The sequence below is a fragment of the Alnus glutinosa genome, chromosome 10 (assembly GCF_958979055.1).
Source record: "Alnus glutinosa chromosome 10, dhAlnGlut1.1, whole genome shotgun sequence".
Classification (NCBI taxonomy): domain Eukaryota; kingdom Viridiplantae; phylum Streptophyta; class Magnoliopsida; order Fagales; family Betulaceae; genus Alnus; species Alnus glutinosa.
This window is the reverse complement of record NC_084895.1, coordinates 1,137,375-1,159,302: the sequence shown is the minus strand read 5'-3', so window position 1 is coordinate 1,159,302 and position 21,928 is coordinate 1,137,375. Positions and strand designations below refer to the sequence as shown.

The window sequence follows — 21,928 nt, the reverse complement described above, 5'->3', positions numbered from 1 at the left end:
GGGTGCCCCCATGCCCCTTGCTACCTTCGCCCCTGTCCACCGATGTAAAATGCGTGTGAAAAGTAACATTACTTTAAGAATTATTCTTCCGTCTATCTTTAGTCAAGTCTATTTGCGAGCTAAAAAAAAAAAATCCTTGTAAGTTGTAAGGCCTATATAACATTTTCACGTGTAGATATTTTACATATCAACATATTCTTGGGGAAAAAAAAAAAAAATCAAGGGGGGTGTTGGGAAAAATCCCTCCGCAAGGGGTCGATGATGTTGACTATGTGACGATGCTTCTTTTCAACACTCTCATTTTGATGACGAATATGAAGATACGATTGACAATATGAGATGCCATGAGAAACAAGTATATGGTAAAGAGGAATAAACTCTCCTCCACTTTTGGTTTGTACACTTTTGATCCGACAATGGAAATAGTTTTCAACAAGTAGCTTAAATTGTGGAAATATAGGAGAAACGTCATATTTGAACATTGAGGAAAACATACAAGAGTAACCACTAAAGTCATCAACCACACATAAATAGAATGTCTACAAATGTCTAGTTAAGTTTCTATTAAAAATATTCATATGGACCCAATTTTACTGCTCGTAAAACAATGCTTTCGGTTTTTCATATGTAAAAAAGTATAAAAATCAAGAAATTACTCACTTTTTATTTTTTATTTTTAAAAGATCTCATTAAATACGATTTTCACATGTTCCTTCGTTCTCATGTATACACGCATGTAGTTCTGATTTGTACAACAAAACACATAGAAACCGACTCCGGTTAATTGGACGAAAATAATTGTGGCCCTTATTTTTAATTATTTTTGTAATCAAATTAAATTTTAAAAAGTGTAATTTAAAGTATTTATATTTTAATTTTTCAATGTCACTTATATATTATGATTTTTAGTTAAATTCGGTCAAAATTCATAAAATATCATTATATATATCATATTTTTTTTCAAAGATTCAAGCATTAATAATTTTGCAAATTTTGTTAAAACCTGACTAACATGCACTTCAATCAGTGCAATTTTTTTCCCCTTTTTTTTTTTTCTAAAAAAGATAAGGGTATTATATTTTAAGAATTATGATACTCCTCAGTTAGAATTTAACAAAAAATTCTAAAGAAATTGAGAAATTAAAAAAAATTAAAAGATGAATACACAAAATTGACATTTATTAAAATTTATGGGTATGATTGTAAAAGTGATGAAAAATCAAGAATAACATGTGAAGTTGTTCCAAAATAATTTGTGCAATTAACAAGGTAACAAATATCGATCTATCAAATATGTAACACATTATTAAAGAAGGATTATTAACAAATGGTTGAAATTAAGCAGGACAATAGGACATCAACGTTTTCATCATCACTGACGTGTTCAGAAGTAGTTTATCATATATATCCATGAACAATTGATCGATTAAATTTTAAATTAATGAAATACAAATCTTTAAAACTTTAAGAAACTAAAATAAGTATGATGACGTACGTACATGCATGTGTTTGTGAAATTGTAAAATAATATAAAAAGAAGGAAGACACTTGCATGAGCTGAGTGAAGACAAAAACTCAAGTGCAGAAGCAGTAGCTCTACAACAGAAGCCAAATTACAGTTTGTTCACAGCACAGATAGAAGTTTATCGAAAAGCATACATGCCAAAGCAGAAAGGATTTGAACCATTCGATCTGCAGTTGTTATTACATAAACGGCATTTGTCATAATTAAGCCGAAATTATTACATAACCATTCAGCAGTTACAACACAACTTTGGAAATGGACGTGAAGTTGTGTCTAGAGCTTAGGAGTGAACCAATTTAGCTACAAATTCTTCAATGTTTTTATCAGAACTTCCACCCTCGTCAACAGCATCTCTGGCCAATTTCCTCCATTTTAAAGCATTTTTCTTTATCTCTTCCCCTCTCTCTCCCTCCATTATTTCCCGTATGCAATCTTCTATTGCTTCTTGCTTGACTAACCCTTTCTCATCCACCGGAACTTTCAGTCCCATCTTCCAAATGTCCATAATATACTTTGCATTTGTGCTCTGATCTGACCAATGTGGGACTGCGATCATCGGCACACCGAAGCTAAGGGCCTCCAAAGTAGAGTTCCACCCACAATGTGTAACAAAGCACCCCACTGCCTCATGAGTTAAGATCTCCAGCTGAGGACACCAACGGACCACCAATCCCTTTTCAGACGACTCCTCCACAAAGTTTTTGGGAAGCTTTGCCTCTTCTGATGCCCTGACAACCCACAAGAAGAATCTGTTGCTCATTCTTAATCCCCAAGCTATTTCTTCCATTTGCTCAACTTTAAGAGTGGCCACACTCCCAAACGAAACATAAACAACTGATCCCTTTGAACGATCATTTAACCATTTCATGCAAGCATCAGTGTTCGGTTTGAAGATGCTCACACCATATTCTTTGTCATCTTCAATTCGCCTGTCTAGGAACATTGATGGGATAGTTGGTCCTACTGTCCTCAATGGCCACATCTTTGCCATCCAATCGACCACCTACAAAATAGTTTATCACACGGAATCAAAATCGAACAATTATATCATTCAGCTTTTCAATGTCCTCCCTCCTAACCAAACAAAAAAAAATAAAAAAGCTAAAAAACTGTGGAGCAGTGGAGGCAAGTAATGGTCGACAACAAGTCTTTTACCTCTTGCTCCAACTCATAAAACGTGTTAACAAGGACCCAGTCAGCTTTATCAAAGTTGGAGAATTGACCCACAAGTATGTCATAGTAAGCTGGGTAGGATCTGAAATCATAAATGAAGGACGGCATATCCTGAGATTGGAGTGGCGGCAACCCAGAAAGCAAAATTTCAGTCTCTGAAAGAGGGAGTTTGAGTGCTCCTTTGTGGACATGGTAATATATATTATCAACAGCACAAGATTGAGTGAAAAACGCAGCACCAACTAAACCAAACTTTTTGGCTATGTCCAGAGCCCAAGGCAAGAAAGGATCATAAACAACACAATCAACAGGACCACCTAAACTAGAAAGCTTTTCAATAAGCTGAATCAGAGTTTGCGACCCGACTCGACGAAAGCGATCCAAATAACGGTGGATGCTTTCTGCTTCTGCTTTGCCGCCTTCATCATAGCCGTCGGAGATGGTCTCGAGGGCAATATTGGAGCTGGCTTCTTTATGCATGGTCTTGGAGATGAAGTTGGTAATAACGAGTGTAACTTTTACTCCTTTGTGATCCAAACGTTTGGAGAATTGCATCATAGGATTGATGTGGCCTTGGGATGGATAGGTTACGACCAAACAATGAGCTCTGTAGACACTCCCTTCCATCTCCATATATATATATATATATTCCTGCTTTTACAACTTCGAGGGATCTCGATCGATCTCTTTCTCTTTCTTTCTCTCTACGTGTTTGAGTACTTATATTGTGATAAATATGAACAAGATCATGTAGTGCACAATTTGTACACGAAACTCTCTGGATTGTCCTTGTCAATCAGAAGCCATCTGAATCTGCAATTATGTTTTTATTATAAAACAAGTCATTTCAAGTCCTTTTCATTTTCTATATTATACTCCCCTCCTATAACCTTAGAGCATCTTGATCTTCAGTATATATATGGTCTAAAATTTTCATATGGTCTATATATATTTAGTTAATATGAGAGAATTAAGTTTATGTTCTCTTTACCTAAAATACATATTTTATTTGTTTATTAACTACTTTTAGACAAGTATTATAAGTTATATATGTTAGAGTTTGTATTGAAAAAAATAGTACATAAAATAAAAGGAAAACTTCACTTAACCTCCTAAACTTTCATCACTTTTGGCTTTTGGAATCTCTCCCCTCTCAAAGTTCAATAATTCCCAATTTAGTGTATTGAACTTTCAATTTTTTACAATCTCACCCTTCCATTTGTTAAATCCTAAAGGATGGGTGAGAAATTTTCAAAATACCCTCACTTTTTAAAAAACTAACTGTATTTTAAGTGTAATTTTGATAGGATTTAAGGAAAAATTTTAATGAATAGTTGAAATTGAAAAAACGTACATTAAAAGATGGATACCTTAAATTAACATTTTTTAAAGTTTTGGTACTTTTTTTCATAAGTGATGAAATTTTTTTCAAAAATTAATTGTAATTTAAGGGTAATTTTATAATCTTATAAGTTTACAATGATATAATAAGTGTCATTTTACTTTTTGACCGTCTGATTTAATTAAACTCTAACGGGGATATGTGTGATTGCAACAAATTGAAAGTTCGAGACATCAAAATTAGAATTTTAAACTTTTAATGGAAGATTGCAAAAGAAATCAAGGTTTAAGAAAGTTAGGTGAAGTTTTTTTAAAATAAAAATAATAATAAAAAAATGATACGTTTTAATTAGCTAAAATGATGCTCTTAATTAATTAATACATCGTGGTCAAAGTCCAGTAGGACACAATAGAGAAATTTTGGATATTATAGTCACAACCCACGTGAATGTTTTCAGCATTGTGAGAAAAAAGACAAGTTGAAAAAACACTTCATAATACCTAAAAAAAAAAAAAAAAAAACCTTCATAATCGCCACGAAATCATCCATCGGAGATTCGGAGTTTCATTCGTTGGACCAAAATGGCATATTATATATAATTATATATATAGCTTTTTTCTTTCATTTTTTTTTGTCCGGACACAACCTTTGGAATTTAAGTCCTAGTAGTCTTACTTACAAAAAAAAAAATATTAAAAACTTACACAGCAAAAAAAAAAAAAAAATTCCTATTAGCCTTCAATTTTTTTGTTTTATTTTTATTGTTTGCCCTTTTTGAATATTAATTTATGATGGATATGAATACGCATTTTTATTTTAATAATGATTTGACCCTTTTGTTCTCAATGAGCGAAATAGAGCGTATGTTTTTATTTTTTTTTAATAGAATCGAACACAATTTTATAAATAAACTTTTTTTTTTTTTTTTTTTTAAGTACAACGCTCAACAGCAATAAAATTCAAAATACATTGAGGGTTTCATCAAGAAAACAATGTTCCTCACTGAAGTATAATGCTTCCTTAGCTAGTCTATGAGTCGCACCATTTAAATTGCCACTAACATGACTAACTTGCCACGTCTAGAGCAATTATATAATCTTTGCTTCAAATAAGATAGGCAGTACGTCACCCATACTATTTCTAATAACAACACTAATACCCATTTTCATTTTATGTCTATCCACCGCAGAATTTCAATTGACCTTGACAAAACCATGCAGGGGGCTTTCCAACGATTGAATCTCCGGAGTTTCTATCACTCGCAAGTTTTTTTGTTTTTTGGGTTGTCTTCTTTTCTTTTTTTGATAGATCAGATCTGATTTAGATAAGAAGAACTTGATACATTGTATCGTTTTGGTACATGTCACATGGCAAATTAGAAGACGTGACAACATCTCCCTTATCCATTTTTATGGGTATATGTTGGGTAGGAAAATTGAAGGCTTGTCCCATATTGCTAGGAACTAGCAATAAGCTGATTGGTTTAAATGTGCATATTTTATTTTATTAGAGTAAGTATTATCATATTCTGAAAAAAATCAGCAATAAGGACCTACGAAGTTGAAAAATGAAGAAAAGACAAAAGAAAAAGAAAGAAAAAAAGAAAGAAAGAAAGACTTTTCAACACATGGGGAGGACCTACAAAGAAAAGAAAAATGAGAGCCGCGTCAAAATTCCTTTCTTCATAAAGAAGAAAGGTTGCCATGTAATTTAATAAGATTAGTAACTAAATTTTTAGGGATAATTACACTTAACTCCCCTGATTTATCTACGGTGTGACGATTTACCCCCCAATGTACCAAAATTGGTATATGACCCCCCGAACTTGCCAACGTGTGAACCAATTTGGCTACAAATTCTTCAATGTTTTTATCAGAACTTCCACCCTCGTCAACAGCTTCTTTGGCCAATTTCCTCCATTTTAAGGCATTTTTCTTTATCTCTTCCCCTCTCTCTCCCTCCATTATTTCCCGTATACAATGTTCTATTGCTTCTTGCTTGACTAACCCTTTCTCATCCACCGGAACTTTCAGTCCCATCTTCCAAATGTCCATAATATACTTTGCATTTGTGCTCTGATCTGACCAATGTGGGACTGCGACCATTGGCACACCGGAGCTAAGAGCCTCCAAAGTAGAGTTCCACCCACAATGTGTAACAAAGCATCCCACTGCCTCGTGAGTTAAGACCTCTAGCTGAGGATACCAACGGACCACCAATCCCTTCTCAGACGTCTCCTCTACAAATTTTTGGGAAGCTTTGCCTCTTCTGATGCCCTGACAACCCACAAGAAGCATCTGTTGCTCATTCTCAACCCCCAAGCTATTTCTTCCATTTGCTCAACTTTAAGAGTGGCCACACTCCCGAACGAAACATAAACAACAGACCCCTTTGGACGATCATTTAACCATTTCATGCAAGCATCGGTGTTCGGTTTGAAGATGCTCAAACCATATTCTTTGTCATCTTCCATTCGCTTGTCTAGGAACATTGATGGGATAGTTGGTCCTATTGTCCTCAATGGCCACATCTTTGCCATCCAATCTACCACCTACAAAATAGTTTATCAACAATCAACTGTTACTAGCATAAAATCACATGGAATCAAAATCAAACAATATCATTAAGCTTTTCAATGTCCTCCCTCCCAACCAAACAAAAAAATAAAAAAGCGAAAAAACTGTGGAGGCAAGGAATAGTCGACGACTCGACTTCAAGCCCTTTACCTCTTGCTCCAACTCATAAAACGTGTTAACAAGGACCCAGTCAGCTTTATCAAAGTTGTGGAATTGACCCACAAGCGTGTCATAGTAAGCCGGGTCGGATCCGAAATCATAAATGAAGGACGGCATATCCTGAGGTTGGAGTGGCGGCAACCCAGGAAGCAAAATTTCAGTCTCTAAAAGAGGGACTTTCAGTACTCCTTTGTGGACATGGTAGTATTATCAACAGCACAAGATTGGGTGAAAAGCACAGCACCGACTAAACCAAACTTTTTGGCTATGTCCAGAGCCCAAGGCAAGAAAGGATCATAAACAACACAATCAACAGGACCACCTGAACTAGAAAGCTTTTCAATAAGCTGAGTCAGAGTTTGCGACCCAACTCGACGAAAGCGATCCAAATAACCGTGGGTGCTCTTTGCTTCTGCTATCCCGCCTTCATCATAGCCGTCGGAGATCGTCTCGAGCGCAATATTGGAGCTGGCTTCTTTGTGCATGGTCTTGGAGATGAAGTTGGTAATAACGAGTGTAACTTTTACTCCTTTGTGATCCAAACGTTTGGAGAATTGCATCATAGGATTGATGTGGCCTTGGGATGGATAGGTTAAGACCAAACAATGACCTCTGCAGACAGTCCTTTCCATCTCCATATATTCCTGCTTTTACAACTTCGAGAGATATGGATCTCTTTCTCTTTCTCTCTATGTGTTTGAGTATTTATATAGTGATATATATGAACGGGGAGTGATTGTTGTACAACCGGTGCACAACATGTGCACTCCCCAAGAGGACCCCAATTTGTACACGAAACTCTGTGGATTGTCCTTGTCAATCATAAGCCTTCTGAATCGGCAATTATGTTTTTATTATAAAACAAGTCATTTCAAGTCCTTTTCATTTTCGATATTATACTCCCCTCCTAAAACCTTAGAGCATCTTCTTCTTCTTCTTCTTCTTCTTCTTTCTTTCTTTCTTTTTTTTTTTTAAGAGAGAGCATCTTGATCTTAGTAGGGGTGATCAAATACCCGCGAACCCACTTGCAACCCGTATGCCTCGCCCCTGAAATCTTGAGTTTTAGTTGTTTTAAAAACGCCAGGACCCGCCCCGCTAAAAATCGAAAAATCTTACTCGGCCCTTCGTTATTTCTATTTTCTTCTTCTTCTTCTTGTGCTGCCTACCCTTCTTCTTCTTCTTCATTTTCTCCTTCACCCCCTCACCCCCTTCCGCCCTTCGTCTTCTTCCCTCCATTTCTGAGGAAGACTGGAAGACACATTTTTTCATCTTCCCAAAAAAAACCCTAAGTTCTTCAACTTCCATTTTCTTCCCCTACGCCGCACAGCGCCATGGACATGCGGTTTCAAGACCGGGAAGATCGGCTTCAAGACCTTCGGTTGTGGCTCCGCAATTGCATCATTGTCCATAGGTTGGTGTTTCTCTCATTCTCTGGCCTCTGTTGCTATCATTTCTTTATGAATATGACTTGAATCTAGGTATCGAATATAGATTTTTTAAGTTAGTTTAGTGTATCGAATTTTCAATTTTTTGCAATCTCACCCTTCCGTTTGTTAAAATCCTAATGGATGGGTGAGAAATTTTCAAAATACCCTCAATTTTAAAAAAATTAACTGTATTTTAACTGTAATTTTGATTGGATTTAACGGAAAATTCTAACGAATAGTTGAAATTGAAAAAACGTACATTAAAATATGGATACCTTAAATTAACATTTTTTAAAGTTTTATTTCTTTTTTTTTTCAAAAGTGATGAAAGATCAGGAGTTATAAGTAAAGTTTTTTTAAAAATTAATTGCAATTTAAGGGTAATTTTATAATTTTATAAAGTTTACAATGATATAAGTGTCATTTTACGCTTTGACCCTCTGATTTAATCTCAAACTCTAACGGGATGGGTGTGATTGCAACAAATTGAAAGTTCGATACATTAAATTGAGAATTTTTAAACTTTTAATTGAAAATTGTAAAAATAATCAAGGTGTAAGAAGCTAGGTTAACTGAAGTTTCTCAAAAAAAAAAAAAAAAATGATACGTTTTAATTAGCAAAAATGGTGCTCTTAATTAATTAATACATCGTGGTCAAGTCCAGTCGGACACAATAGAGAAATTTTGGATATTTCAGTCACAACTCACGTGAATGTTTTCAGCTTTTTGTGAGAAAAAAAGACAAGTAGAAAACACATCATAATCGTCACGAAATCATCCATCGGAGATCCGGAGTTTCATTCATCGGACCGAATATGGCATATTATATATAATTATATATATAGCTTCATTTTTTTTTATTTTTTTTTCCTGGACACAACCTTTGGAAAATCCCAGGCCTTACTTACAAAAATAAATAAAATTTCTAGTAGCCTTCAATCTTTTTTGTTTTTGTTTACTTTTTCCCCCTTTTTAAATATTAATTTATAATGGATATGAATACGCATTTTTATTTTAATATGATTTGACACTTTTATTACTCAATGAGTGAAACAGAGCGTATTTTTTTTTTTCTAATAGAATCGAACACAATTTTATAAATAAGCCTTATTTAAGTATAGCACTCAACAATAATAATATTTGAAATACACTGGGGGTTTCCTCAAGAAAACGATGCTTCTCATTGAAGTATAATGCTTCCTTATCTAGTCTATGAGCTGCACCATTTAAATTACGACTAACAAGATTAAATTGTCACGTCTAGAGCAATTATGTAATTTTTGGTTCAGATAACATAGGCAGTACCTCACTCATACTATCTCTAATAACAACACTAATACCTATTTTTATTTGATGTCTATCCACCACAGAATCCCAATTGACCTTGATAGAACCATGCAAAGGGCTTTCCAACGAATCTTCGGAGTTTCTATCACTAGCAAGTTTTTTTTTTTTTTTTTTTTTTTTTTTTTTGGGGGGGGGGGGGGGGGGTTGTCTTCTTTTTTTTCTTTTTTTCTTTTTTTGATAGATTGGATCTGATGTAGACAAGAAGAATTGGATACATTGTATCGTTTTGGCATGTCACATGGCAAATTAGAAGATGCGACAACATCTCCCTTATCCATTTTTAGGGGGAACAGAAATTTTCAACAAATCAATTTGTAGAAATTTTCAACAAATCAATTTGTAGAAAATTTCATACAACTCACATATAAGATGGATATGTGTCCATCGGCATGTGAGAAGCACATGTTGTTTTAATAGCATGTGCTTCTCACATGCTTTTTTAATAGCATTAATTAAAAAAACATGTATTTCTCACATGTTTAAAGGACACATGCCACTCTCATATGTGGGTTGAAATTTCCTACAAATTGATTTGAAGTTAAGCAAATGGTTGAACTAGCTTGGGGATTGAGAATGAGCAACAGTTACTTCTTGTGGGTTGTCACTTGTCAGGGTATCTGAAGAGGAAAAGCTCCCAAAAAACTTCGTGGAGGAGATGTCGGAGAAGGAAATAGTGGTTCGTTGGTGTCTTCAGCTGGAGGTCTTAACTCACGAGTCGGTGGGATGCTTTATGACCCATTGTGGGTTGAACTCTACTCTGGAGGCCCTCACCTGCGGCTTTCCGATCGTCGCAGTGCCACAATGGACAGACCAACCCACAAATGCCCAGTATATTATGGATTTTTGGAAGATGAGACTGAAAGCTCCAGTTGATGAGAAAGGGTTAGTCAGTCGAGAAGCAGCAGAACATTGCATCAGAGAAATAATGGAGGGGAAGAGAGGAAAAGAGATAAAGAAAAATGCCATAAAATTGAGGAAAATGGCCAAAGAAGCGAGGGTGGAAGTTCTGATAAGAACATTGAAGAATTTGTAGCCAAATTGGTTCACTCCTAAGCTCTAGACACAAGTTTCATGTCCATTTCCTAATTAATAACTGTGGAATGGTTTAAATTGTAAAAATTTATGGGCCTTACTCACTCTCAAAAGACACCTTGAGAGAAAAATGATGTCCATGGCTTATAAAGTCTATAAGACAAGGATCTCTTAGCAATGTGGGACACTTTAACACGCCCTCTCACGTGTGACATATTTGGCCAAACACGTGTTCAACAACGGGAGGGAAAGGTCCATCATTGTCAAAGAAACCTGCTCTAATACCATGTAAGGCCCATGGACTTTTACATGGTTGACAATGATGGGCCTTTCCCTTCCGTTGTTGAACACGTGTTTGACCAAAGATGCCACACGTGAGAGGGAGTGTTAAAGTGTCCCACATTGTTAAGAGATCCTTGTCTTGTAGACTTTATAAGCCATGGACACCTCCTCCTCTTTCAAGGCGTCTTTTGAGAGTGAATAAAGCCCGTAGACTTATACATAAATCCTATCTTTAATTGCTTCTTGTTCAATTATTGCATTTGACACGTGCATATTTGCTCTCCCAGAAAGTTCTCGTTCAACTGATATTTGGATAAAAGAATAAAATATCATCATACTTTTGTATTGTCTTTTGAAAATTATCCAAAAACTAGTGAAGTGATAAGGATAAAAATGCTTGACAAATGATGATTTGATTACTTTAAATTATGAGATTTAATTACATTAATTTAATAAATTTGTTTGTATTTTAAAATTATTTAAATTACATATAAAGCTCTAGGAACATGTTACATGTACATTTTTCTGTACATTTCTTATAGATTTTTTTGTTCTTTAAATTAACAATTGGATTTGAAGGGCTCACATGTGAGTTCTTGTAGGTCATATAGATCTAATAATTAATTTTTTTAAAAAAAATAAAAGAAAATACAAAAAATATAAAATGATAATTTCTCATAAATAGAAACTTTGTAGTCAAATCTTTCTATAAATATGAAAGTTAGGTGAACAATTTTTTGATTTAACTAAAGTCAAAATGAGCAGTTGTTAAGTTACTTTATTTTGTCCACGTTACGATAAAGACAGCATTGCAAATTCAAAGTACTAATGTGAGAAGGCCACAACAAACACAGAATTCGTGTACAATTTGTCAACTTTATGATCATTGTTTTAAGAGTTAAATATATTTTGGCCCTTAACTAAAGGCTGTTTTTTTATAAAGTTTTATAAATTGACATATGCGATATTTAGACTCATCAAAATATCAATTTGTTCTAATTAAACTATTTTTTTTTTATCATTCTTTTAAAAATGGTTTTTTTTTAATAAATACTAAAATACATAGAATAAGGTTCAATTAGTATAAAAATAATTTGCTTGAAATTTTAATTTTTTTATTTTATTAGTCTAAAAGTAAGAAGGTTATTTTTAAAAACTAGCAAAACCATAATTTATTTGTAACAAAATGATAATTTATTAAATCTAAATGTCACGTGTTAATTTGTCGAGCTTTATAAAAATTGACTGTAAGTTGCGAAGGTCATAGTATATTTAACTTTGGACAGAATTTTTCTACAAACTAATTTGTAAGAAATTTTCTACAACTCACATGTAAGATTGACATGTGTCATTGGCATGTAAGAAGCACATACTATTTACTTTTTTAATAACATTAATAAAAAATTATGTACTTCTCACATATTTAAAAGACACATCATTTTTATATTTAAGTTGTAAAAAATTTCTTACAAACTAATTTATAACCGCTTTTAATATTAATAATCCACATAAGCCGAGACAGACACGACTAAGAGCAGTAGCAGCAGACTCCTTACCATTTTCCTTAATTTAGGAAAAATTTAGGATTCAAATCACCTTTTTTTTTTCTATACAAAAATACTCTACAATAGCTTCTCTTTATGTTTCCCTCTATCATTAAAATAATACTTTTTACTTTTTATTTATTTATTTATTTTTTTCTCTCACTCTCTCTCTCTCTCTCTCTCGCTCTCTCGTGCCTGATTCCAAATGAAGAAGCCAGGCTCTCTTGAAAGCTTTGAAAGCCAGCCTCCCATGGAGGTTGAGATCAAGCTATCGATCCTTCGCCTGCCTCTCATTCCAGTCCCGTTGATACTGAGGAGCTTGATTTTGACGGAAAAGATCGCTCCCTCAAGAACCTCCCAGTAATCCAAGCTGCAGCTGATTTTCTCATATACGCCTTTTATCTCCTCTGTTTCATTCCTCCATTTTCTGAATCATGTGTTGTCTCTTTCTAGGAGGAGGGCGTCACTGGAGTCTGGAGCTACCCCTCAAAGTCTATTGGGGATTCTGAATTTTTGAGCTGATTTTTTATTCGGGTATTTGAGATATGCCAGTTTGTAATAACCTGCAAGAGAACAGATACGCTGATCGGGAAAGGTAATTCGATGAGGATGCGTGATGCCGTGAAGGATGTGTGAAGGAGATGCAGTTCTGGAGGTTGAGGATGCGTGGAGCCGTGAAGCCTAAAAGGAGAGAGAATCAGAGAGAGAGAGAGGCGTTTTTTTTTATTATTATTAAAATAATATATTGGGTAGCTACACCCAAGGATGGATCTCTAAAATAGGGCAACTGCTATGACTTATTTTTTGTAATTTTTTTTAAATTTTTCTTATTTTAAGAAATTGAATCACTTATATTTCAATATTTCAATTTAAATTATTTGTTTTTTAATATTTCAATGTCACTCATTTATTAAGATTTTTCGTTAAATTTGGTCAAAATTCTTAAAATATCATTTTTAATATATATATGTAATTTTTTTTCAAAGATTAAAGCATGAATATTTTTGTAAATTTTGTTAAATCCTGACCAACACTTCAATCAGTGCAATTTTTTTCACTCTTTTTTTTTTTAACCTTTTTTCTAAAAAAAAATAAGAGTATTATATTTTAAGAATTTTGACACCCCTCAATTAGAATTTAACGGAAAATTTTAAAGAAATAGTAAAATTAAAAAAATTTGAAAGATGAATACACTAAATTAATATTTATTAAAGTTTATGGGTATGATTGTAAAAGTGGTGAAAATCAAGAATAACAAGTGAAGTTGTTCCAAAATAATTTGTGCAATTAACAAGGTAACAAAGATCGATCTGTCAAATATATATATAACACATTATTAAAGAAGGATTATTAATTAACAAAAGGTTGAAATTAAGCAGGACAATAGAACATCAACGTTTTCACCATCACTGACGTGTTCCGAAGTAGTTTATCATATATATCCATGAACAATTGATCGATTAAATATTAAATTAATAAAATACAAATCTTTAAAACTTTAAGAAACTAAAATAAGTATGATGACGTACGTACATGCATGTGTTTGTGAAATTGTAAAATAATATAAAAAGAAGGAAGACAATTGAAACTTGCTTGAGTGAAGACAAAAAATCATCTGCAGAAGCGGGAGCTCTGCAACAGAAGCCAAATTAAAGTTTGTTCACAGCACAGATAGAAGTTTATCGAAAAGCAAACATGCCAAAGCAGATAGGATTTGAACCATTCTGCAGTTGTTATTACATAAACGGCATTTGTCATAATTAAGCCGAAATTATTACATAACCATTCAGCAGTACTTAAAACACAACTTTGGAAATGGACGTGAAGTTGCACGTGTCTAGAGCTTAGGAGTGAACCAATTTAGCTACAAATTCTTCAATGTTTTTATCAGAACTTCCACCCTCGTCAACAGCCTCTCTCGCCAATTTCCTCCATTTTAAGGCATTTTTCTTTATCTCTTCCCCTCTCTCTCCCTCCATTATTTCCCGTATGCAATGTTCTATTGCTTCTTGCTTGACTAACCCTTTCTCATCCATCGGAGCTTTCAGTCCCATCTTCCAAATGTCCATAATATACTTTGCATTCGTGCTCTGATCTGACCAATGTGGGACTGCGACCATTGGCACACCAGAGCTAAGAGCTTCCAAAGTAGAATTCCACCCACAATGTGTAACAAAGCATCCCACTGCCTCGTGAGTTAAGACCTCCAGCTGAGGACACCAACAGACCACCAATCCCTTCTCAGACGTCTCCTCCACAAAGTTTTTGGGAAGCTTTGCCTCTTCTGATGCCCTGACAACCCACAAGAAGCATCTGTTGCTCATTCTCAATCCCCAAGCTATTTCTGCCATTTGCTCAACTTCAAGAGTAGCCATACTCCCGAACGAAACATAAACAACCGACCCCTTCGGACGATCATTTAACCATTTCATGCAAGCATCGGTGTTCGGTTTGAAGATGCTCAAACCATATTCTTTGTCATCTTTGATTTGCTTGTCTAGGAACATTGATGGGATAGTTGGTCCTATTGTCCTCAATGGCCACATCTTTGCCATCCAATCCACCACCTACAAAATATATATATAGTTTATCAACAATCGACTGTTACTAGCATAAAATCACTTGGAATCAAAATCAAACAATATCATTCAGCGTTTCAATGTCCTCCCTCCCAACCAAATAAAAAAATAAAAAAGTGAAAAAACTGTGGAGGCAAGGAATAGTCTACTACAAGCCCTTTACCTCTTGCTCCAACTCATAAAACGTGTTAACCAGGATCCAGTCAACTTTATCAAAGTTGGAGAATTGACCCACAACCATGTCATAGTAAGCCGGGTAGGATCCGAAATCATAAATGAATGACGGCATATCCTGAGATTGGAGTGGCGGCAACCCAGGAAGCAAAATTTCAGTCTCTGAAAGAGGGACTTTCAATACTCCCTCGTGGACATGGTAGTATATATTATCAACAGCACAAGATTGAGTGAAAAACACAGCACCAACTAAACCAAACTTTTTGGCTATGTCCAGAGCCCAAGGCAAGAAAGGATCATAAACAACACAATCAACAGGACCACCTGAGCTAGAAAGCTTTTCAATCAGCTGAGTCAGAGTTTGCGACCCGACTCGACGAAAGCAATCCAAATAACCGTGGATGCTCTCTGCTTCTGCTATCCCGCCTTCATCATAGCCGTCGGAGATCGTCTCGAGCGCAATATTGGAGCTGGCTTCTTTATGCATGGTCTTGGAGATGAAGTTGGTAATAACGAGTGTAACTTTTACTCCTTTGTGATCCAAACGTTTGGAGAATTGCATCATAGGATTGATGTGGCCTTGGGATGGATAGGTTAAGACCAAACAATGAGCTCTGGAGACACTCCCTTCCATCTCCATATATATATTCCTGCTTTTACAACTTCGAGGGATCTCGATCTCTTTCTCTTTCTTTCTCTCTACGTGTTTGTGTAGTTATATAGTGATCAATATGAACAAGATGAAGTGCACAATTTGTACACGAAACTCGTTGGATTGTCCTTGTCAATCAGAAGCCATCTGAATCTGCAATAATGTTTTTATTATAAAACAAGTCATTTCAAGTCCTTTTCATTTTCGATATTATACTCCCCTCCTATAACCTTAGAGCATCTTGATCTTCAGTATATATATGCTCTAAAATGTTCATATAGTCTATATATATTTAGTTAATACGAGAGAATTCAGTTTATGTTCTCTTTATCTAAAATATATACATATTTTATTTTCTAATTAACTACTTTTAGACAAGTATTATAAGTTATATATGTTAGAGTTTGTATTGAAAAAATAATACATAAAATAAAAGGAAAACTTCACTTAACCTGGTCTCCTAAACTTTCATTACTTTTCGCTTTTGGAATCTCCCTCTTTTCAAAGTTCAAAAATTCTCAGTTTAGTGTATTGAACTTTCAATTTTTTTAAAAAAAATAATATATAAAATAAAAAGAAAACTTCTCTTAACCTCCTAAACTTTCATCACTTTTGGCTTTTGGAATCTCCCCCCTCTCAAATTTCAAAAATTCTCAGTTTAGTGTATTGAACTTTCAATTTTTTTTTTAAAAAAAAATAGTATATAAAATAAAAAGAAAACTTCGCTTAACCTCCTAAACTTTCATCACTTTTAGCTTTTGGAATCTCCCCCTCTCAAAGTTCAAAAATTCTCAGTTTAGTGTATTGAACTTTCAATTTTTTGCAATCTCACCCCTCCGTTTGTTAAATCCTAACGGATGGGTGAGAAATTTTCAAAATACACTCACTTTTTAAAAAACTAACTATATTTTAATTGTAATTTTGATAGGATTTAATGAAAAATTCTAACGAATAGTTGAAATTGAAAAAACGTACATTAAAATATGGATACCTTAAATTGACATTTTTTAAAGTTTGGGTATTTTTTTTTCAAAAGTGAAGAAAGATCAGGAGTTATAAGTAAGTTTTTTCAAAAATTAATTGTAATTTAAGAGTAATTTTATAATTTGATAAAGTTTACAATGATATAGTAAGTGCCATTTTACTTTTTGAACGTCTGATTTAGTCAAACTCTAATGGGATGAGTGAGATTGCAACAAATTGAAAGTTCGATACATTAAAATGAGAATTTTAAACTTTTAATGGAAGATTGGAAAAGTAATAAAGGTTTAAGAAAGTTAAGTGAAGTTTTTTTAAAATTAACAAAAAAATGAAACGTTTTAATTAGCTAAAATGATGCTCTTAATTAATTAATACATCGTGGTCAAGTCCAGTTGGACACAATAGAGAAATTTTGGATATTATAGTCACAACTCACGTGAACGTTTATTTTTTATTCTGGACACAACCTTTGGAATTTAAGTCCTAGGCCTTACTTACAAAATAATAATAATAATAATAAATAAATAAATAAAAAATCTTAGTAGCCTTCAATCTCTTTTGTTTTTTTCCCCCTTTTTTGAATATTAATTTATGATGAATATGAATACGCTATACGCATTTTTATTTTAATAATGATTTGACACTTTTATTACTCAATGAATGAAATAGAGCAGTTTTTTTTTTTTTTAATCAAGTCGAACACAATTTTATAAAATAAGTACAGCACTCTACAGCAATAATATTCAAAATTGGGGGTTTTCTCAAGAAAACAATACTCCTCATTGAGGTCTAATTCTTTCTTAGCTAGTCTATGAGCCGCACCATTTAAATTATGACTAATTAATTAACATGACTAACTTGCTACGTACATCTAGAACAATTGTGTAATCTTTGGTTCAAATAATATAGGCAGTACCTTATCCATATTATCTATAATAACAACACTAATACTCATTTTCATTTTATGTTTTGAAAGCTTGTCCCATATAGCTAGGAACTAGCAATAATAAGCTGATTGGCTTAAATGTGCATAATTTATTTTATCAAAATAAGTATTTATCATATTTTGCTTTATACTAATTTTTTTTATTTTATGTTTAATTGAAAAGTATTATTTAATTATTAAATTTGAATTTAAATTCATATCGATGCAATAAAAGAATAAAAACAAAGAAAAAGCAAAGGAAATTGAAGAAAGCAACCAAGGAGGTGAAAAAAAATCAACAATTACGTGGGACCTACGAAGTTGAAAAATGAAGAAAAGACAAAAGAAATAAAATAAGAACAAAATAGGATTTTTCAACACGTGGAGGACCTACAAAGAAAAGAAAAATGAGAGCGGCGAGAAAATTCCTTTATTCTTTACGAAGAAAGGTTGCCATGTAATTTTATATGATGAGTAACTAAATTTTTAACTAAGGCTAGGTTGAAGTTTAGTATTTTATTTTTTTTATTATGTGTTTTTGAGGTTATGTTTAATGTTTTTTAATGTTTAATGATTGATATGGGTGGTGGTCTTTATTTTAAAGTAATTTTATGTCACAAGTTTATTTTGATTTATTATGATTTTTTATTTATAGCAAATACTTACTTTGTTTGATTTGAAAACATATTGAATGCTTAATTAATTTTTTGTAACATGTTATTAAAATCAATTTTTTATCAATGTCCTAGGTTTATTCTATATTTTATTTTTCTTTGCGCTTAATTTTTTTATCTTCTGACTAGAAGAGCTGATTTTCTACCTAATTGAGAAATAAAATGTCTCCAGAATATGTAATAGATTGATATGTGGATCCCTGAAGCCTTAGCTAGTATTTTCCATTAATTTCCAAAAATCTCACTTTTATTAATTTAGTTTAGTAAATTTAATTTTAGTTTACCATCTTTCCATTGCCCCAATTTTTTGTGGAAAAACAATTTAATTTACTTTTCTGTTCGATACTTGAAATTTTACTTAGTATCTACCATTTCTAATGAATCGGCTTCGTACTTATCGAGAATTTATTGCTTGCGAAAACCTACATTTAAGTTTACACTCTTTTTGAAGCAGCAAATTTTTGGTGTCGCTGACGGGGATTGCGTCTAAGACACTGAGTTTAATTTTTATTATTATTATTTTCATCTTTTCTTTTGTATTAATTTTCGTTTTTATTTATTTATTTATTTTTAGCATGTATTAAATCTCAATCCAATGCAGCTAAGTATTTTATGGGAGTATTAATTTTTGAAATTGCAAAATCATTATAAACTCTTCAGATAATATTTTTCTAATTTGAAGCTTAGAGTTTAAATCTTTTGTTTTGTGCATGAGTATTTGACAACATGATCACACAAAGAGACTTTATAATTTAGAGTCAACAATTTCTCGTATTGGGTTGCCTAATTCTTTTTAATAAATTTTTAGTGACTCTATAAGTATGGTTGATGATGATCATAAAGAAAGTAATCAAGGGGATCCCTTTGTAAACCAAGTTGGCCAACTTGTCAAATCCCTTAAAGAGTACTTGCAGCCCACTAGGACAAGTATTCCCTCTTGCGTGACATTTTCCGCTAATACAGAAAATTTTCAATTGTAATTTCTACCCAAAATTTATATCAAAATATGGTTAGGGTAGTCCCATTTACAAGTGCCATAAAGTCTAATGGCTCATCCCACACTTGATTGAGGAAACACACTAAAGTTAATGGCTTTTTATAGCAATAGTGTGTTAATTATATGTAGATATTTGTAAAATTCAAGCATAATTGTGCGAAAAATACAAGGGCAAGTATATGCATGTGCCTTTTATTCTTAATCCACTTTTCAAATCAAATCATAAAATTTCGTGAAGGAAATGGGATGATGAAAACCCACCCTTCTCTGCCTCTCACAGTGGGTCATCCACCTCTTGTGTGTCGACCCTCGAGGATAGGCAGTGGAGAGACCGACCTTCTCCCTCTGGTTAAGGAGGCAGCCACCCGTGGAGGTTGATCAGCCAACAACATTTTTATTTTTTTGTTTTTTTGTTTTTGCTTTTATTTATTTTATGTTTTGAAAACACTTTTAGATTGGTTTTTTGCTTTTCCAAAAACATTCTTAGTTCACCAAACGATTTTTTTTTTTTTTTTTTTTTTTTAAGACCCCACATATAATACCTTTTCAAATGTGACCCCCTACCATAAATACTTGTCAATTTTCACTTTTTCAAAACTCAAAAAAAAAAACAAAAAAAAAAAACAAAAGAAAAGAAGGAAAAAATCATTTAGCCCCAAGGTTTTTATTTGATTTGGATTTAGTCTTTTAAATTTTCAATTTCAAGAATGATCTTATGTCTTTCCCAAATTTAAATGAGAGTCCATTCGATAAGAATGAACTGTAAAACTCAATTTTTACAGTTTCCAATAAGATATTAACACATCATCTAAACACACCAAGTGCAGTAAGCATATATAATCTAAGTCTTCTTGTTTCAAGCATCGAAGTTCTCTGAGATCTCTCTCTTTTCGCTTTTATTCGAACCCAACCGGCCTGAACACTATTACTCTTACATCTTCTAGCGTCTACCTTAACGCATTCTTTCTCTCAGGAACAACTTCGGGCCATAACAATCACTTACAAAAAAGAAAACCCAACCAAATCTACGGAATCCCCCCCCCCCCCCCCCCCCAATCTATTGGAGGTTGAACCACACCCACCTATTTCACCGGACACTGCCGTCGGAATCCGCCCAAGGTGGAGTAGAAATCATCATTTTTTAATTTGTTTCAAACGATTAAATGTTTTCATGTCTATTATATTTTTTAATTTTTGATAACTTGACCATTTATAATTAGTTGTTGTAAATGAGAAATTTACAGCTCATCCTTATAAAAGCTATTCTCAATTTAAATAGGTCTCTCTGTCACTTTATCGTCAAAGTTGACGGTTTGCCATCTGTCACATGTGTCTCATTTGAAACACAATGTCGATGTCAGCACCCAATGTCAATACCACATCATCAAGTATCAAGTCATCTATGATAATAATAAAAAATAAATAAAATAAAAGACAATTCAAAAAACAAAAATGATATCTTGTACGTTGTTCGTCCCAATCTTCTGCCTTTGTAGCGTCAGGAGTGACTCATATGTTAGAGAAATTTGCTTACCTTTGGAATGAGTTGAACCATCACGATCAGTCTAAAATTTCCATTGCTGTTTGGAGAAGAGCAATCCCCTTCTTCCACCTTTGTGAAGACATTCTCCACCTATCTCAAACTATCACAATAATCTCTTCTTCTTCCAAGGGAATTTAAATGTCAACATAAATGGCGATCGACCAAAGCCAAAGATGTTTTGATTTTTGTTTTCTTTTCTTAATGGATGACTTGACACTTTTTGTTTTCTTTTCTTAATGGATGACTTGACACTTGATAATGTGGCACTAATATTGGGGGCTGTGGGAACTACAGAGTTAATGAAAGCAAAATAAAATTTGTATGGGAATGACTCAACTTTTTAACAGTAAGGCGAATATAAATTTGTCTCTTAGACAAATACTGTATTTCACTTATATAATAAGTTTTGCAAAGGGGAATACATCAATGTTGTCATCAAGATACAATAATGCCCTAATGTAGTGTTTAAATTGCAAATTCTGAACACTACTTTAAACCATAAATTCTATAACTACATAGAAGAAGAAGAAAAATGTGTTAAATCAAATTTGCATAAAGTTTTCTTTTTTCCTTTTATAGAATTGCATAAGCAGTTTATTATTGTAATGACAAATTCTGACGTAAATAATAAGCATGTGGCTCGTTTCAGTGTGCAATCACTACAAAAAAAAAAAGGCATTTATGGACGGTTTTTTTCTAGACGGTTTTTAAAACCGTCTAGAAAAAAAAAAATTTGTAAACGGTTTTTTCAAAACCGTCTGCAAAAAATTTATTAGGGACGGTTTTATTAAACTGTCCATAAAATTGCAGACGGTTTTAACTAAACCATCTGGAATTTAACATTTCCAGACGGTTTCATCCAAAACTGTCTGTAAATATTATTCTTAGAAAATTTTATGGACGGTTTTTATCAAACCGTCCATAAAATTTCATTTCCAGACGGTTTCATTTAAAACCGTCTGAAATTTTTTTTTTTCGATTCCACATCATCAATCC

The 21,928-nt window shown here is 33.3% G+C and overlaps 3 protein-coding genes and 1 pseudogene across 3 annotated transcripts; 1 reads left to right on the top strand and 3 right to left on the bottom strand.

Moving 5' to 3' along the window:
• Positions 1–1,575: 1,575 nt before the first annotated feature.
• LOC133880322 (UDP-glycosyltransferase 74F2-like) lies at positions 1,576–3,394 on the bottom strand. Its single transcript, XM_062319270.1, has 2 exons — positions 2,681–3,394; positions 1,576–2,528 (listed from the first exon to the last, which is right to left on the bottom strand). Exons 1-2 carry the CDS (start codon positions 3,329–3,331, stop codon positions 1,806–1,808), a joined length of 1,374 nt encoding a protein of 457 aa, XP_062175254.1. The 5' UTR covers positions 3,332–3,394; the 3' UTR covers positions 1,576–1,805.
• Positions 3,395–5,707: 2,313 nt separating this feature from the next.
• LOC133878786 (UDP-glycosyltransferase 74F2-like) lies at positions 5,708–7,499 on the bottom strand (annotated as a pseudogene).
• A 190-nt stretch (positions 7,500–7,689) lies between these two features.
• Positions 7,690–11,087, top strand: LOC133878787 (UDP-glycosyltransferase 74C1-like). Its single transcript, XM_062317318.1, has 2 exons — positions 7,690–8,186; positions 10,162–11,087. The coding sequence occupies exons 1-2, from the start codon at positions 8,107–8,109 to the stop codon at positions 10,580–10,582; spliced, it is 501 nt and encodes a 166-aa protein (XP_062173302.1). The 5' UTR covers positions 7,690–8,106; the 3' UTR covers positions 10,583–11,087.
• Positions 11,088–14,000: 2,913 nt separating this feature from the next.
• On the bottom strand, positions 14,001–15,870 carry LOC133880484 (UDP-glycosyltransferase 74F2-like). The gene is made up of 2 exons (XM_062319432.1): positions 15,150–15,870; positions 14,001–14,974 (listed from the first exon to the last, which is right to left on the bottom strand). The coding sequence occupies exons 1-2, from the start codon at positions 15,798–15,800 to the stop codon at positions 14,252–14,254; spliced, it is 1,374 nt and encodes a 457-aa protein (XP_062175416.1). The 5' UTR covers positions 15,801–15,870; the 3' UTR covers positions 14,001–14,251.
• Between the last annotated feature and the right edge of the window lie 6,058 nt (positions 15,871–21,928).

Excerpts from the sequence above, each read along its gene's own strand:
- LOC133880484 (XM_062319432.1), bottom strand. The coding sequence starts at position 15,800 with ATGGAGATGGAAGGGAGTGTCTCCAGAGCTCATTGTTTGGTCTTAACC. Across the intron at positions 14,975-15,149 it reads TTTATGAGTTGGAGCAAGAG|GTGGTGGATTGGATGGCAAA; the intron begins GTAAAGGGCTTG and ends TATATTTTGTAG.
- LOC133878787 (XM_062317318.1), top strand. The coding sequence starts at position 8,107 with ATGGACATGCGGTTTCAAGACCGGGAAGATCGGCTTCAAGACCTTCGG. Across the intron at positions 8,187-10,161 it reads AATTGCATCATTGTCCATAG|GGTATCTGAAGAGGAAAAGC; the intron begins GTTGGTGTTTCT and ends GTCACTTGTCAG.
- LOC133880322 (XM_062319270.1), bottom strand. The coding sequence starts at position 3,331 with ATGGAGATGGAAGGGAGTGTCTACAGAGCTCATTGTTTGGTCGTAACC. Across the intron at positions 2,529-2,680 it reads TTTATGAGTTGGAGCAAGAG|GTGGTCGATTGGATGGCAAA; the intron begins GTAAAAGACTTG and ends ACTATTTTGTAG.